Genomic DNA, 17,165 nt, shown 5'->3' with positions numbered 1-17,165 from the left:
TGGCTGTTACCAGTTGGAAGTGTTCCCTGCACAGTGAAGCTATCCCATCAGTGGCAGACTGTGCAGGATGCACCCAGAACTGGTAACACCCAGCTGGAGCTTCATTTCTAACTTCCAGCAGGAATAATAAAGGAATGGCAGAACATAGAGTCATAAGGATAAATGCTCCAGAACTTTTATTACTTGGGGAATGTAAGTAACATGTCAGGAGGGGTGACAGGTGCTCTTTAATATAATAAATGCTCAGGATATAATTTCCCTCTTGTAACGAGGTCAAGAAAGCAACTAACAGCGAACACTTACAGGAGCCACAGAGCGATCACTTAGGCCTCTTTCACACGGGCGTCAGTTTTTTTGCCCGGATAAGAGCCGGGTGCGTTGCGGGAAAATGCGCGATTTTCCCGCGCGAGTGCAAAACATTGTCATGCGTTGCACTAGCATGAGAAAAATCGTGCACATTTGGTACCCAAACCCGAACTTCTTCACAGAAGTTCGGGCTTGGGATTGATGTTCTGAAGATTGCTATTATTTTCCCTTATAACCATGTTATAAGGGAAAATAATAGCATTCTGAATACAGAATGCATAGTAAAACAGCACTAGAGGGGTTAAAAAAAATAAAAAAATAATTTAACTCACCTTAGTCCACTTGATCGCGAAGCCGGCATCTCCTTGTGTCTCCTCTGCGCTGAACAGGACCTGGGGTGAGCTGCTCCATTAAATACCGGTTAAGGACCTTCGATGACGTCACTCCGGTCATCACATGGTACGTCACATGATCTTTTACCATGGTGATTCACCATGGTAAAAGACCATGTGATGACCGGAGTGACGTCATCAAAGGTCCTTAACCTCTATTTAATGCAGCAGCTCACCCCAGGTCCTGTTCATCAGCAGAGGAGACACAAGGAGATGCCGGGCTTCGCGATCAAGTGGACTAAGGTGAGTTAAATTATTTATTTTTTAACCCCTCTAGCGCTGGTTTACTATGCATTCTGTATTCAGAATGCTATTATTTTCCCTTATAACCATGTTATAAGGGAAAATAATAATGATCGGGTCTCCATCCCGATCGTCTCCTAGCAACCGTGCGTGCAAATCGCACGGCATCCGTACTTGCTTGCGGATGCCATCCGATTTTCACGCACCCCATTCACTTCTATGGGGCCTGCGTCACGTCAAAATCGGACAATATAGAGCATGCTGCGATTTCAACTGAATGCACAAGTGATGCGCTAAAAACAACGCTCATGTGCACAGCCCCATAGAAATGAATGGGTCAGGATTTAGTGCGGGTGCCATACGTTCGCCGCACGGATCGCACCCGCACGGAAAACTCGCCCGTGTGAAAGGGGCTTTAGTCACCCAGGTACATAGAAATGTTAGGCGGCGCCTGATCTTTCATCACAAAGACCAATCTATACAACAGGCCAGAGACCGCTGTGTATTAGGTGAAGGCTGGGATTCCACGTTCAGGATTTGTATACAATTTTGAAGGATTCCTATAGAGAAGTCTTCCCTTTCTAAGTGTCCTCTGTTTAGGAACATAATTGACGTATAGAAGAGAGTTGTGCCACTCCACATTTACTACACACCTTGCCCCATCGATGTCTCCTTCACTGCAATACGCTGCAATGAGCCCCTGATAAGTGCCCTGGAAGACGAAAAAAATTATCACAATGGTTGATAAGGAAGACATTTCTAATGTAACACAAACCAGACAGACAGACACATCTATCCATCCCCCTAGTCATATGCATGTTGTGTATGCCTTTATAGTATTAACTCCTTCACGCATCTGGACGTAACTGTACGTCCAAATCGCAAGGAATTAACTGCATTTCGACGTACAGTCACGTCCAAACTGCTTACCGGTGCTGTGACACTATAAAGCGTTACAGCCCCGGAGTCTCCGCTCTCCCGAGAGCAGACACGCCGGGGAAGCCGGCAAGGGATGAGAGTGTCAGCATGCGCTCCGATTGGTTAGGCTCTGCAGACTAACCAATCGGAGCGCTTTAGTGTGAAAATGCCGGTTTCAGGCTGTGAAATCGGATAAGACCCTCAATGTGCCCCTGATATTTATATTGCCCCGAGTAATTTAGTGGCCCCCATAGCCTCCTGATACCCCCCTGCAGTCTCATCCTCTCTGCCGTCTATGGTCGCAGCAGCTCAGGAACGGAGCCGCTGCCATCAGCAGAAAGTGCCAGCAGTAACTTAAAGCTGACACTCTGCTGTCGGGGCTGCCGGCTGTGAGGGTCTGATCAGCACCTTAGTGTAACTGTAATACAGACTATACAGTGCACTGCTATAGATGACTATTGCAATGCACTGTACAGCCATCAAGCCCACTGGATCTTCAAGATCCAAATGGGTCTTGATAAGTAAATAAAAAGTGTGTGTGTGTGGGGGGGGGGGGGGGGGGGGAGACTAAATTAAAATAAAAATTTACTGTAGCCCAAAATGATACCAATAAATTTTTCATTTTCACAGCCATGCGTTTCTAAATTCTATGAAACGCTTGTTGGGTCAAAGCATTCACTTCACCACTATATTTATTCCTTGAGGTGTAGTTTTCCAAAATGGGGTAAATTTAGTGGGTTTTCTTTCTAGGGTACCTCAGGGTCTCCTTAAATGTAACATGGCACCTGAAAACCATTCCAGCAAAATCTGCCCTCCGATAACAATATAGCGCTCCTTTCCTTCTGAGCAATGCCATGTGCCCATACAGCAGATTACAACCACATACGGGGTGTTTCTGTAAACTGCATAATAAGGGCAATAAATATTGAGGTTTGTTTGGCTGTTAACCCTTACTGTGTAACATGAAAAATTGCTTAAAATGGAAAATCTGCACAAAATAAAAATTTAAAATTTCCCCTCAATTTTCCTTATTTCTTTTGGAACACCTAAAGGGTTAACACAATTAGTAAAATCAGTTTTGAGTAACTTGAGGGGTGTATTTTCTAAAATGGGGCAATTTATGGGTGGTTTCTACTAATTAAGCCGCACAAAATAACTGAACTGGTCCTTAAAGTGGGTTTTGGCAATTTTCTTAAAAATTTTAAAATTAGCTTCTAAACTTCTAAGCCTTCTAATTTCCTGAAAAAATAAAATGACATTTCCAAAATTATGCCATAATAAAGTAAACATGTGGGGAATGTTAAGTAATAAATATTTTATGAAGTATCACTATCCGTCTTAAAAGCTGAGAAATTCTCATTTTGAAAATAGCGAATCTTTCAAAATTTTCAGCAAATTATGTTTTTCTTTATGCATAAAGGTAAAACGTATCAACTCAAATTCACCACCAACATGAAGTACGATGTGTCACGAGAAAATCTCAGAATATCTTGGATAAGTAAAATCGTTCGAAACTTATTACCACATAAACTGACACGTCAGATATGTTAAATGGGGCTCCGGTATTTGGTCCAAACTGGCTGTCGCTTGAACGGGTGAAGCGTGCATTAGACAGGCTGATGTGGCAGACTGCTCACTAGCGGAGGAGACTGCTGCTATTACATACATTGATCTCCTCCTCAGAATGGGGAGGAGCGATTGCTAGGTCATGGCTCGTCCCCATGCTGTCTAGTGATTTGCCGCCGGCATGTGCTGATTTTTAAGCAGGTTTAAAAATCTGAATAACCCCATGAAGGAGCAGGGCTTATGTGGCTCAACAAATCTAACATCAGTTACACTTAAAAACGAACCTATGCCAGCTCCTGCATACATTTCAGATCCCGGCACACAGAGGCAGCAAAATTATTACGAGGCATGTTCTGCTGCTTTTGTTATGCTCGTGAGCCATTTCTAATTTTGCCTCCGTTCCTGTACACGGCTGCTTTCATGAATCGTCAGACATGTAAGGCTACTTTCACACTCGCGTTTGGTGCGGATCCGTCATGGATCTGCACAGACGGATCCGTTCAGATAATACAACCGTCTGCATCCGTTCAGAACGGATCCGTTTGTATTATCTGTAACATAGCCAAGGCGGATCCGTCTTGAACACCATTGAAAGTCAATGGAGGACGGATCCGTTTTCTATTGTGCCAGATTGTGTCATAGAAAACGGATCCGTCCCCATTGACTTACATTGTGTGTCAGGACGGATCCGTTTGACTCAGTTTCGTCAGACGGACACCAAAACTCTGCAGGCAGCATTTTGGTGTCCACCTCCAGAGCGGAATGGCGACTGATCGGAGACAAACTGACGCATTCTGAGCGGATCCTTTTCCTTTCAGAATGCATTAGGGCAAAACTGATCCGTTTTGGACCGCGTGTGAGAGCCCTGAACGGATCTTACAAACGGAAACCAAAACATCAGTGTGAAAGTAGCCTTACTTAACAGCATGTTCAACAGCGGGACTGAGGTGCAGTCGCGATGTGGCCAGAGCCTGCGGTGAGACTGCGGTTCCGCCACAAGTCTGTGTGCCTTTCAATCAATCGCCACGTGGTTTCGCAGGCGAAAATGCTCTTTTCCTGCAAAACCACACAACCATGCAGATCTGCATCGTGGCCACTACGCGAGACCTTGAAATTGTAGGGTTAAATAGCCAAGTCTTTGACTGATGTCTTCTGGGAACATGCTGTGAAGCCAGAATACAACCCTCCTCCCAGGGTAATAATAAAACACCCACCTGATCAGGCTCCACATTAGCCGCTTCCATGTTGGCAAGGAATTCAGTGGGTGAAAAGACATGTTCATTGTGAATGTAGACCTCCAGCAGTGTGTTGTAATGGTTGACATTAAACTCCACACCTAGAAAACAAGAATACAAGGTATTATCAACAGTGCAGGTCCTACCTCTAGGAGCACCACTGATCTTGGGAATAAAGGGACATAATGCAGGTCTATCAACAGTTTTTTTCCAGCACGGTAGCGCCCTGACTGTGCAGGAAACTGAAGTGGGCCCCATTCGCAGGATCGGTGGAGGTCCTAGAGATCAGACTATCGCAGATCACAAAGCAATGGTGTAACCAACTGATACGCTATCACTTTATGAGATGGGGGAATCACCCTTTAATCAGCATTTGGAGGTGGGGCTCATTTATTCCCCTCCCTAAAACATTCCAGTAAGGCCTCATGCACACGACCGTTGTGTGCATCCGCGGCCGTTGTCCATGTACTAAGATGTGTACATAGAGGTCTGTGTATTCAGATGTGCATCCGCGGCCGTTATTCCGTTTTCAGTTTTCTTCCGCGGACCCATTGACTTTCAATGGGTCCGTGGAAAAATCGGAAAATGCACCGTTTGGCATCCGCGTCCGTGATCAGTGTTCCCAGTCCGTGAAAAAAATATGACCCGTCCTATTTTTTTTCACGGCCAACGGTTCACGGACCCATTCAAGTCAATGGGTCCGTGAAAAATCACGGATGCACACAAGATTGTCATCCGCGTCCGTGATCCGTGTCCGTTTTTTCCTATCATTTCAAAGGCAAACTTGACTTAGATTTTTTTTTCATTTTTCATGTCCGTGGATCCTCCAAAAATCAAGGAAGACCCACGGAAGAAAAAACGCACACGGATCAACGAAAACCGTTTTTGCGGACCGCAAAAAAAAAAACGTCCGTGTGCATGAGGCCTAATAAGAAGGTGCAGACCGACTGTTTGCATCGGCACCCTTTTAAAAGTGCTCAAAATTAAAAATGGAAAACCGTAATAGTAATGCCTGACCATGAAAGGGAAGGCATCATGTAGTCAAAAATCGCCAATATGCGTTATTATTCCACAGAAACATCATGCAGGGGTCTCCCTGCTTGGAAACCCCTTTGATGAGCCGTTAACAGGCAGCACCTTTCCTTCTGCCGGACTCTGGAGTCAGCTCGTGTGAACGGTAGACATACACTTACTACAGTTCCCTTTAAAGTTACTGCACCGTACAAGTGCGCAATGAGCGAGCAGTAAGAGTAAAAAGTAAAGCGTACCCAGTTCTTTCAGCTTGTTCCAGATACTGCTTGCCATCTCCGTTCGCTCCACCGGGGGCACCTCTGGCATAAAAGGGCCGCAGGCACGCAAAAAGAACCAGGCCTGGTTGCTGTTGGGTTTACCTTAAAAAAAAAAAAAAAAAAAGATATCACATATATCACACAAAGATTATTGTAAAAAGATATCACATGTAGACATGTGACTATAGATCAGGGATACTAAGTAGGCTTTCTAGTTTCTAACATAGAATATGGCTTCTATTAAGAACAATTTTCAAGATCTCCGAGTGAACCTGCTACAACTGTATCAAGTCAGCACAACTGTAAAACTTTCCAGAAAATCAATAGGTTTGTCAGCCAAACCGTGCCTACCTTCAGGTCTGGACTCCATGATCCATACTTGACCCGCACAACTCCAACATGACGTGGGGGGAAGACTGAAAAGTGTATCAGGTTGCACTAAAGACACCTCTGATCCACTCTGGGGTTGCAGCAGTCGACCCTATCCAATCACTAAATACTGGTATATCTAATATAGGGGGAGAATTGCTTTAAGAATTGACTCCATAATGCTGCAAGTGTAACCTCTAGCCTACATGGTAGAGACATTAAAAGGGATGTCTCATCTGAAACGCTGGTGGCATATAGCTAGGATGTGCCACAGATGCCAAGTGCAGGTCTCAGAGGTGGGCCCAGCGCCTATATCCAGAGGAGGACCCCCGAAATAAGAGGAGGACAACAACTGCGTGTTTATTTATATGGGACTACCAATGATAGCCGAGCAGTCCCATAGAAGTGACCAGACCGGTGGAAACGTTTGCGGGATGCGTTCTCCATTCTTTTTTTATGGGCCTTCCAAAAACAGCCAAGAACGCTTGCTCGGGTTTTTTTTCACAACTACCATAGACATGAATGGAGCTAACAGTCCAAGCGCTCTTCACTTTCAGGGGGGAGGACACGTTCTGGAGATGGGATCAGGTCTCAGAGGGAGGACCCGCACCTATCTGACACTGGTGGTATATCCTAGGGACCTGCAGCCAAAGTCTCACATGAGATAACCCATTTAAGGCGGCATCCAAAGTAACAGCGCGCTGCTAGATGCTGAGAATGAAGGAGCTACAACTCTGGCAAGACGCCACCTTTGTTTCCAGCCAATGTGCGGAGAGCCACAGTAAGGCCCTACTCAAGTAATTAGGCCTGGCTGTAGCTCCCTGCGCAGGCGGGTGGCTGTGGCCGCCATTGTGCAAGGAAAACAGAGGTCGCTCCCCCCCCCCCACACACACACTGGGGAAAAGCAACTGCAGTTGCCATCACTCGCCTCCATGCAGTGGAAGTGAATGCTACGTGTAAATGCAGCTCCTCACCTCCACTGACGAGCAGGCAATTGTCGGGATGGAACAATCCCTTCCCGATAAAGTGCATTTAGCACAACTCATCTAAAAGCACTTTAACTGCTGCGATCTGGCTCTGATGCCCCAATGCCACCCGTCTGATTGTAGCCTCACGTACAACTTGTAGGAACACACCACAGGGTAGATTGTGGTTTTCAACCATGAAGCTGCAGCTGGTGCACATAGGACAGCAAAGGAGCTGTAAACTTGGAGGGGGTTAAAAAAAATAAAAATAAAAATAAAAATAATGAAGTAAACCGCTTGCAATTTGGACGGAGTTATTAAATACCGTCTTTTTACCTGTTTTGCAAACTTCTTCAAAAGTATTAAGAAGCTTTTGTCTGCCAACACGTCCACTTCTCTTCAGCCTGGACCCTATCAGATGAATGGACCATGGACCTTCCTGCCATGACCGGACCCTGGCGACTGGGGCAGACTCTGCGTCTGCGGTCCCCTGCTCTTGTGCGACGAGTGTGAATAATCTGGACGAGCTGCTCAGACACCTGAAAGATAATGAAGAAACACATACATATACGAGTTAGGCTCCATTCACACGTCCGAAATTCTGTTCCTGCATTTTGCGGAACGGAATTGCGAAACCCATTCATTTCCGCACTTCTGAAATCGCAATTCCGTTCCCCCCAAAAAATAGAACATGTCCTATTCTTGTCCGCAATCAGGCATTTTCTATTATAAAGCCGGCGATGTGCAGTCCGCAAAATGCGGAACGCACACTGCCGGTGTCCGTGTTTTTTGCAAAATGCATACGGATGTGTGAATGGGCGATTAATGGAATTCTCCCACAAAAATTAGCATCTTCCTTAAAGAAGCACTCTGGGCATTTTTTTTACTTTACATACATTATTACATACATGGCCTAACGTCGCATCCTTACATTTTGAACCTTTTCATTATGGCAAGCTGGTCATGTGACCTCAAGTCTGACCAGCAGCTCAGGTCTTGCTCTACTGTGGAGCCAGGACCTCAGTCTCTCTCCTGTGGCCGACTTCCTGTGAACCACAGAATGACATCATCACTAGGGATGAGCGAATCGACTTCGGATAAAACATCCAAAGTCAATCCGCATAATGTATTGGCCCCGATGAGACGCGAGACTTCGTGTAATAACTTGAGAAATTAATTTCTACTGTAAAAAAAAAAAAAAAAAAAAAACATTTTGGCACACATCTGAACGGCCGATATGTGATAGTATATACTCTGATCGTCAGGGATTTAGCAGTACAGACCTGTTTTAAAACATGGAGTATTCTAAAGGGGTACTCTAGCATTGTGCAATTCCTCTGCAATTAATCTGTCTAAAAAGTCAAGAATAAATTGGGAATTACCATTCCCCATGTAATACGGATGTTTCCATACACAGTCTGATATGGACAGCACCAGAACGTGTAGGCACATACTCCGTATTCACACATTCATCCCTTCCATCACACGTGATCCTACAAGCAACAATGTTACTAAGTCAACTCCCACTGGTAACAGCCACCAAAACAAAGGGAATGCCATTCACTGCTGCTGACAGGAGGGGAGAGAGCATACAGTGACCTTCCTGAAGTCAAAGGTCACAGACCCACATTCTGCTCCTGAAGCAGAAGTATTCCAACCGAGCTTCTCCTTTAAGATGTTTAAGGTACTTTCATACTTGCGGCAGAGTGATCCGGCAATCAGTGTGCAAACGGACAGCATTTGTAGACGGATCCGTCTCTCCGGATGTCTTCTGGAGAAACGGATCTGTTATATATTTTTGTTCACATTTTTACCAGTCTGCGCATGCGCAGATCGGAAGGACAGATCCGGCATTGCTGTATTTTTAATGCCAGATCCGGCACTAATACATTTCAATATAAATTAATGTTGGAACCAGCATTCCAGCAACTGATCCGGAATTTTGGACGGAGATGATACTGCCGCATGCTGCTGCATTTCCTCCGTCCAAAACGACGTTCAGTGACTGAACTGAAGACATCCTGAACGGATTACTCTCCATTCAGAAAGCATTAGGATAAAACTGATCGGTTCTGTTCCGGTATAGAGGCCCTAGGACGGAACTCAATGCCAGAAAAGAAGAACTCCAGTGTGAGAGTACCCTAACGCCCCTAATCAGCACCACGCCCACCGGTCACATTGTACGGATGTTCTAATACTATAGTCAAGGTCACCGCGGTAAACAAATCCGGTTGAGACAGGGAGCATTTCAAGGAAAGCAATGCAAATGGCACATAGCGATTGTGCAATGAATGGAAACCGGAACATGACCATAGACAGACATAAAGCCAAACCCAGCGCGAACCCCGCACCATGGCACCAGAGCCCAGCGCGAACACCGCACCATGGCACCAGAGCCCAGCGCGAACCTCGCACCATGGCACCAGAGCCCAGCGCGAACCTCGCACCATGGCACCAGAGCCCAGCGCGAACCTCGCACCATGGCACCAGAGCCCAGCGCGAACCTCGCACCATGGCACCAGAGCCCAGCGCGAACCTCGCACCATGGCACCAGAGCCCAGCGCGAACCTCGCACCATGGCACCAGAGCCCAGCGCGAACCTCGCACCATGGCACCAGAGCCCAGCGCGAACCTCGCACCATGGCACCAGAGCCCAGCGCGAACCTCGCACCATGGCACCAGAGCCCAGCGCGAACCTCGCACCATGGCACCAGAGCCGCACCATGCACCAGAGCCGCACCCTGGCACCAGAGCCCAGCATGAACCGTGCACCATGGCACCAGAGCCCAGCATGAACCGCGCACCAGAGCCCAGCATGAACCGCGCACCAGAGCCCAGCATGAACCGCGCACCATAGCCCAGCATGAACCGCACCAGAGCCCAGCATGAACCGCGCACCAGAGCCCATCATGAACCGCGCACCAGAGCCCGCATGACCGCGCACCAGAGCCCAGAGCCCAGCAATGAACCGCGCACACAAGCCCAGAGCCCAGCATGAACCGCGCACCAATGGCACCAGAGCCCAGCATGAACCGCGCACCAAGGCACCAGAGCCCAGCATGAACCGCGCACCAAGGCACCAGAGCCCAGCATGAACCGCGCACCAAGGCACCAGAGCCCAGCATGAACCGCGCACCAAGGCACCAGAGCCCAGCATGAACCGCGCACCAAGGCACCAGAGCCCAGCATGAACCGCGCACCAAGGCACCAGAGCCCAGCATGAACCGCGCACCAAGGCACCAGAGCCCAGCATGAACCGCGCACCAAGGCACCAGAGCCCAGCATGAACCGCGCACCAAGGCACCAGAGCCCAGCATGAACCGCGCACCAAGGCACCAGAGCCCAGCATGAACCGCGCACCAAGGCACCAGAGCCCAGCATGAACCGCGCACCAAGGCACCAGAGCCCAGCATGAAACCGCGCACCAAGGCACCAGAGCCCAGCATGAACCGCGCACCAAGGCACCAGAGCCCAGCATGAACCGCGCACCAAGGCACCAGAGCCCAGCATGAACCGCGCACCAAGGCACCAGAGCCCAGCATGAACCGCGCACCAAGGCACCAGAGCCCAACATGAACCGCGCACCAAGGCACCAGAGCCCAGCATGAACCGCGCACCAAGGCACCAGAGCCCAGCATGAACCGCGCACCAAGGCACCAGAGCCCAGCATGAACCGCGCACCATCAGCACCACGCCCACCGGTCACATTGTACGGATGTTCTAATGCTATAGTCAAGGTCACCGCGGTAAACAAATCCGGGTGAGACAGGGAGCATTTCAAGGAAAGCAATGCAAATGGAACATAGCGATTGTGCAATGAATGGAAACCGGAACATGACCATAGACAGACATAAAGCCAAACCCAGCGCGAACCCCGCACCATGGCACCAGAGCCCAGCGCGAACCCCGCACCATGGCACCAGAGCCCAGCGCGAACCCCGCACCATGGCACCAGAGCCCAGCGCGAACCCCGCACCATGGCACCAGAGCCCAGCGCGAACCCCACACCATGGCACCAGAGCCCAGCGCGAACCCCGCACCATGGCACCAGAGCCCAGCGCGAACCCCGCACCATGGCACCAGAGCCCAGCGCGAACCCCGCACCATGGCACCAGAGCCCAGCGCGAACCCCGCACCATGGCACCAGAGCCCAGCGCGAACCCCGCACCATGGCACCAGAGCCCAGCGCGAAATTCGCACCATGGCACCAGAGCCCAGCGCGAACCTCGCACCATGGCACCAGAGCCGCACCCTGGCACCAGAGCCCAGCATGAACCGTGCACCATGGCACCAGAGCCCAGCATGAACCGCGCACCAAGGCACCAGAGCCCAGCATGAACCGCGCACCATGGCACCAAAGCCCAGCATGAACCCCCACACCCTGGCACCAGCATGAACCCCACACCCTGGCACCAGGGCCCAGCATGAACCCCCACACCCTGGCACCAGCATGAACCCCCACACCCTGGCCCAGCATGAACCCCCACACCCTGGCACCAGGGCCCAGCATGAACCCCCACACCCTGGCACCAGGGCCCAGCATGAACCCCCACACCCTGGCACCAGGGCCCAGCATGAACCCCCACACCCTGGCACCAGGGCCCAGCATGAACCCCCACACCCTGGCACCAGGGCCCAGCATGAACCCCCACACCCTGGCACCAGGGCCCAGCATGAACCCCCACAACCTGGCACCAGGGCCCAGCATGAACCCCCACACCCTGGCACCAGTGCCCAGCATGAACCCCCACACCCTGGCACCAGGGCCCAGCATGAACCCCCACACCCTGGCACCAGGGCCCAGCATGAACCCCCACACCCTGGCACCAGGGCCCAGCATGAACCCCCACACCCTGGCACCAGGGCCCAGCATGAACCCCCACACCCTGGCACCAGGGCCCAGCATGAACCCCCTCACCCTGGCACCAGGGCCCAACATGAACCCCCTCACCCTGGCACCAGGGCCCAGCATGAACCCCCACACCCTGGCACCAGGGCCCAGCATGGACCCCGCACCATGGCACAGAATAACCTTCTACAGGGGGTAAGACCTGCCACGCACGGTGGACACTGCCGGCCTCTCCTATATTTTAGAGGACGCATAGACACAGATACATAAGAAATACAGAAGAGCAATGACCTGACTGGCACCGCGCTTTGCCGCCGGGCATAGACAGGCACCAGGCGCACTCCTTGACTTAGAACAAGCCGGGCACCAGCCAGTAGAGCTGCCATGTTGATCAGAACGCACGCCGGCCAAGGACAGAAGAGCACGTGACAGTCCGAAACTCCCAATGCACGGGAAGGGGAGGAGTGACGTCACGGGAAAGCGATTCTGAGGGCGACAAGTAGATTAAGCTGTAAAAACTGAGCAGAAGCGAAAATATTCTGTACTGTATTATACCAGGCTGTAGTCTGTATTTGTGTGTATGTTTATTACAGCCAAGATTGCAATGTAAAAAGTGCTCCCCCCTCAGTATTCCGGAGCGTGGTGGGAGAGTCGAACCGGATAGGGCCAACCATGAGCTGTCCCTGTGTTGCTGCTGTACGTACTTACCAGCTGACCTCTATTTATCATGACAGAACCAGATCCCAGGGATAGTTTACTGTCAAAGAGAGTGGACGAAGGAAAAGAATAAACTTTATTAACAATGTCTCAGATCGAACAAAAGTATAAGGGATTCTTTTAAAGGGATAGGTCAGTTCAGGAGCATGTCAAACTCCTACCAGTACTTACAGGTGTTGTCTAGTGAATGTCACTGACCACCAATACACCTTATTACTGCACCTTTTAAAGTGCTCATGCACACGACCGTATGTATTTTGTGGTCTGCAAAACACAGATCCGGATGCCGTCTGTGTGCATCCCGTATTTTGCGGAACGGAACAGCTGGCCCCTAATAGAACAGTCCTATCCTTGTCCGTAATGCGGACAATAACAGGACATGTTCTATTTTTTTGCGGAACGGAAATACGGACATACGGAAATGCACACGGAGTAACTTCCATTTTTATGCGGACCCATTGAAATGAATGGTTCCGCATATGGTCCATAAAAAAAAAAAAAAGGAACGGAAACGGAAAACAAATATGTTCGTGTGCATGAGCCATAAAGGGCATCTGTCAGCAGTTTAGTACTTATGAAACTGGCAGACCTGTTGCATGTGGCTTGGCAGCTGAAGACAAATAATGTTTAAATATATGCAAATGAGCCTCTAGGAGCAATGGGGGCGTTGCCATTACACCTAGAGGCTCTGCTCTCCCTGCATCTGCCGCACCCTCTGCACTTTGATTGACAGGACCAGGCAGTGAGAACGTTATTACGCCTGCAATGCGAACACATATGGACATGGGACCAACACAGATGCCTTCAGCTGCCAAGTGCACATGTAACAGGTCAGCCAGTGTCATAGGTACAAAACTGATGACAGATGCCCTTTAAACTCAGCATGGGCTCCCTGTGGGCAAGAGAGCAGGTGGCCAACCATGCTCTTGCTCAAAGAGCAGAGATTGAAGAAATCAGAGAACCCGATTGAACCTCCTGGGGAAAACTCCTGCTCTAACTACCAGGATCGGACAAGTGGGGGCACACAGTATAATGTAAAAAGAAATGTATCAAATATAAAATTAATTTTATTGCAAAAATGTTCAACAAAATTAGCTCTTTAAAAAAGAAACCACTGGTGTCAAATAACACCCTGCATTAAGCCAAACCCCAAAACCCCACCCTTTTTTTCCATGTACAATTGGTCAGTATTTTTTTGTCAGGAAAGGTAGTATTCCTACACCAGGTGCTGATGGTTACTTAGACAACCAGAGGCTTAAAAATAGCCTCCAAGTCTGCCAAGTAAAGTACCTATATTCGCGATATAAAAATTCGAAATTCGAATATTCGTGATCAACACTATTAACTATCCCTGTACTGTGACATCACTGTGTTTATTATCCCTGTACTGTGACATCACTGTGTTTATTATACCTTTACTGTGACATCACTGTGTTTATTATTCCTGTACTGTGACATCACCGTGTTTATTATCCCTGTACTGTGATATAACTGTGCTTATTATCTCTGTACTGTGACATCACTGTGTTTATTATCCCTGTACTGTGACATCACTGTGTTTGTTATCCCTGTACTGTGACATCACTGTGTTTATTATCTCTGTACTGTGACATCACTGTGTTTATTATCTCTGTACTGTGACATCACTGTGTTTATTATCTCTGTACTGTGACATCACTGTGTTTATTATCTCTAGTACTGTGACATCACTGTGTTTATTATCTCTGTACTGTGACATCACTGTGTGTATTATCCCTGTACTGTGACATCACTGTGTTTATTATCCCTGTACTGTGACATCACTGTGTATATTATCCCTGTACTGCGACATCACTGTGTTTATTATCTCAGGTATAATGTTTGCACTATTATGCCTTAAGAAAAATATTGTAGTAATACTGTATAAATATGCAGAAAAATGGATCTTTCACACCATGAACCATAAGTGTCCCTCAAACCGTCTAAAAAGTTGGGAGGTATGGTATTGTGACATTAAAACTGTGTCAACCAACTGGATTGACTTTGGGCTAAACCTTAGAGCGATATCCCTGATATTCGGGGTATCTGGACTTTGCTGATGTCAGCCACCATACTGCTATTTCCTAGAGTAGTCCCGGTGTGGTTGACAGCTGACCCACATGGGTCAGAGACGCCGTAGCAAGGAATCGAAGGAACAGGTAAAGAGATAGTAAGAGCAGGCTGAGTTCTTGCAAATATGTGATATAGATCCAAGGTCACAACTGGCAGAAGAGGATCACAACGACAAACAGGCACCGATCAGGACAGGCAGCTAGGAGGCAGAATCTGGTAACTAGGCACAGGTCAGTATATGGCAGACATCAGAAAACTAATGCCTTAGCAGGAACTAGCAACCTAGGTGCCCAAGTGCTCTGGCAAGGAAATTAGGTCACCAGCACAAGTCTTAGGGTATGACCACATGGTGTGGTCATGATGTGGTTAGGAACCGCAGCATGTCATGTTCCAATAAAAGTCAATGGGAAAATAGATTTCAGAGATAGACCTAGCACTTTCAAAGTTTTGATGACTGCACCTGATTGACATGCAGTTGACCGCAGGTAAAATATGTCCTGCTGCTAAAGGCTGCTTACCAAATGGGGTATTCAGTTGAGTAGCTCTGTGCAGTATACTGTATGTTAACATGTTTTACCACTTGTGTGACTGTTTGAAGTTAATCAGATTGCTGAAGAACCACACAAATTCACACTGCTCTATGCGCAAAGACACATGCAAATGCTGAAAACATTAATACATTTAAATTTCATCACTGCTTTTCTTACTTTTTGAAAATTAGAAACGCTTTACGCACATTTTTGATCAAAATTGTGTCGGGCCCATCTACCAGCGACAAGGTGGCTACCAACAGATGGGATCTACACTAAAAGACTTGCCTCTTCTGGGCCTAAGCCTAAAAAAATTCAGGCAAATGTAGAATCCAGCTATATTATACTCTGATTAAAAGTCCTGGGCAGATGGGCAGGAGTTCAAGTCCAAATGGAGGCAGTCACTCCCCGAAATGTACAATGCAAAAGAGAAAGTCAGACCAGCACCTCCAGACAACACGAAATAAAGTACAGGTGGTTGGTTTTCCACTGTGGAGATGGTGCCCCTCAGTGTAGCTGGTAGCAGTGTAGTGAACATTCCCTCGGACCAATCACTGTCAGCAGTGTGATCACATGATTTCAGGGTAACATCTTGACTGATTAGGAACCCCCTAAGATCAGATAGCAAAAAAGTACCAGGTATAATTCTCAACTTTAGTCTAGTGAAAAAAATAAAAAGTGTAGTGTCGGGTAAAGTTGAGTCATTTTCATGCAGTGATAAAGGAGCTTATGTGATACTATCAGGACACTGTTTGGCACAATTTAGCTTGACACCATATGCTCTGGACACTACAGTAGCATGCATACTTTTGGGTACCCCTGGTCAAAATGACTGTTACTGTGAATAGTTAAGCAAATTGAAGATGAAATTATATCCAAAAGGCATAAAGTCAAAGATGGCACATTCCCTTTGTATTTTAAGCAAAAACTATTTTTCATCTTTTACATTTTCAATTTAACAAAAAGGAAAACGGCCTGAAGCAAAACTTTGGGCACCCTGCATGATTAGTAGCTAATAAAGAAAAACCTTTGCAGGTATCACACTTTCTGTAGACAGCCAAGAGTCTTTCAGTTCCTGTTTGAGGGATTATTATCCATTTTTCCTTGCAAAAGTCCTCCAGTTCTGTGAGATTCCTGGGAAGTCTCGCATGCACTGCTCTTTTGAGGTTTTTCCGCATATTTTCAATGATGTCCAGATCAGGGGACTGTGAGAGCAGTGGTAAACCTTCAGCTTGTGCCTTTTGAGGTAGTCTATTGTGGATTTTGAGGTGTGTTTAGGGTCATTATCCATATACACAAACCATCATCTTTTCAATTTCAGCTTTTTTGCAGTTTGTGTTCTGTTTGCTTCCAGAATTTCCTCGGATTTCATTAAATCTATTCTTCCCTCTACCCATGAAATGTTCCCCATGCCATTGGCTGCAACACAACCCCAAAGCATGCTTGATCCACCTTCATGCTTAATGGCTGGAGAGGTGTTCTTTTCATGAAATTCTCTGACCTTTTTTCTCCAAACATACCCTTGCTCATTGTGACAAAAGAGTTCTATTTTAACCTAATAAGTTCACAGAACTTGCTTCCAAAATCCATCAGGCTTGTTTAGATGTTCTTTTGAAAACTTCTGACGCAGAATTTTGTGGTGAGGATGCAGGAGAGGTTTTCTTCTGATGACTGTTCCTTGAAGGCCATATTTAT

At 47.7% G+C, this 17,165-nt stretch overlaps 1 protein-coding gene across 1 annotated transcript in view; it reads right to left on the bottom strand.

Moving 5' to 3' along the window:
* LRPPRC (leucine rich pentatricopeptide repeat containing) overlaps positions 1-12,548 on the bottom strand; it is a 184,992-nt gene extending 172,444 nt beyond the window's left edge. The window contains exons 1-5 of the mRNA XM_044289233.1: positions 12,424-12,548; positions 7,620-7,822; positions 5,929-6,051; positions 4,640-4,761; positions 1,595-1,653 (exon numbers count right to left, since the gene is read on the bottom strand). Coding sequence (XP_044145168.1) covers positions 1,595-1,653; positions 4,640-4,761; positions 5,929-6,051; positions 7,620-7,822; positions 12,424-12,518 — 602 coding nt within the window. The 5' untranslated portion in view covers positions 12,519-12,548. The remainder of the gene's footprint in view (positions 1-1,594; positions 1,654-4,639; positions 4,762-5,928; positions 6,052-7,619; positions 7,823-12,423) is intronic.
* Positions 12,549-17,165: the final 4,617 nt, after the last annotated feature.

Source organism: Bufo gargarizans, chromosome 4 (genome assembly GCF_014858855.1).
Source record: "Bufo gargarizans isolate SCDJY-AF-19 chromosome 4, ASM1485885v1, whole genome shotgun sequence".
Taxonomy (NCBI): domain Eukaryota; kingdom Metazoa; phylum Chordata; class Amphibia; order Anura; family Bufonidae; genus Bufo; species Bufo gargarizans.
This window is presented reverse-complemented; position numbering and strand designations above follow the sequence as displayed.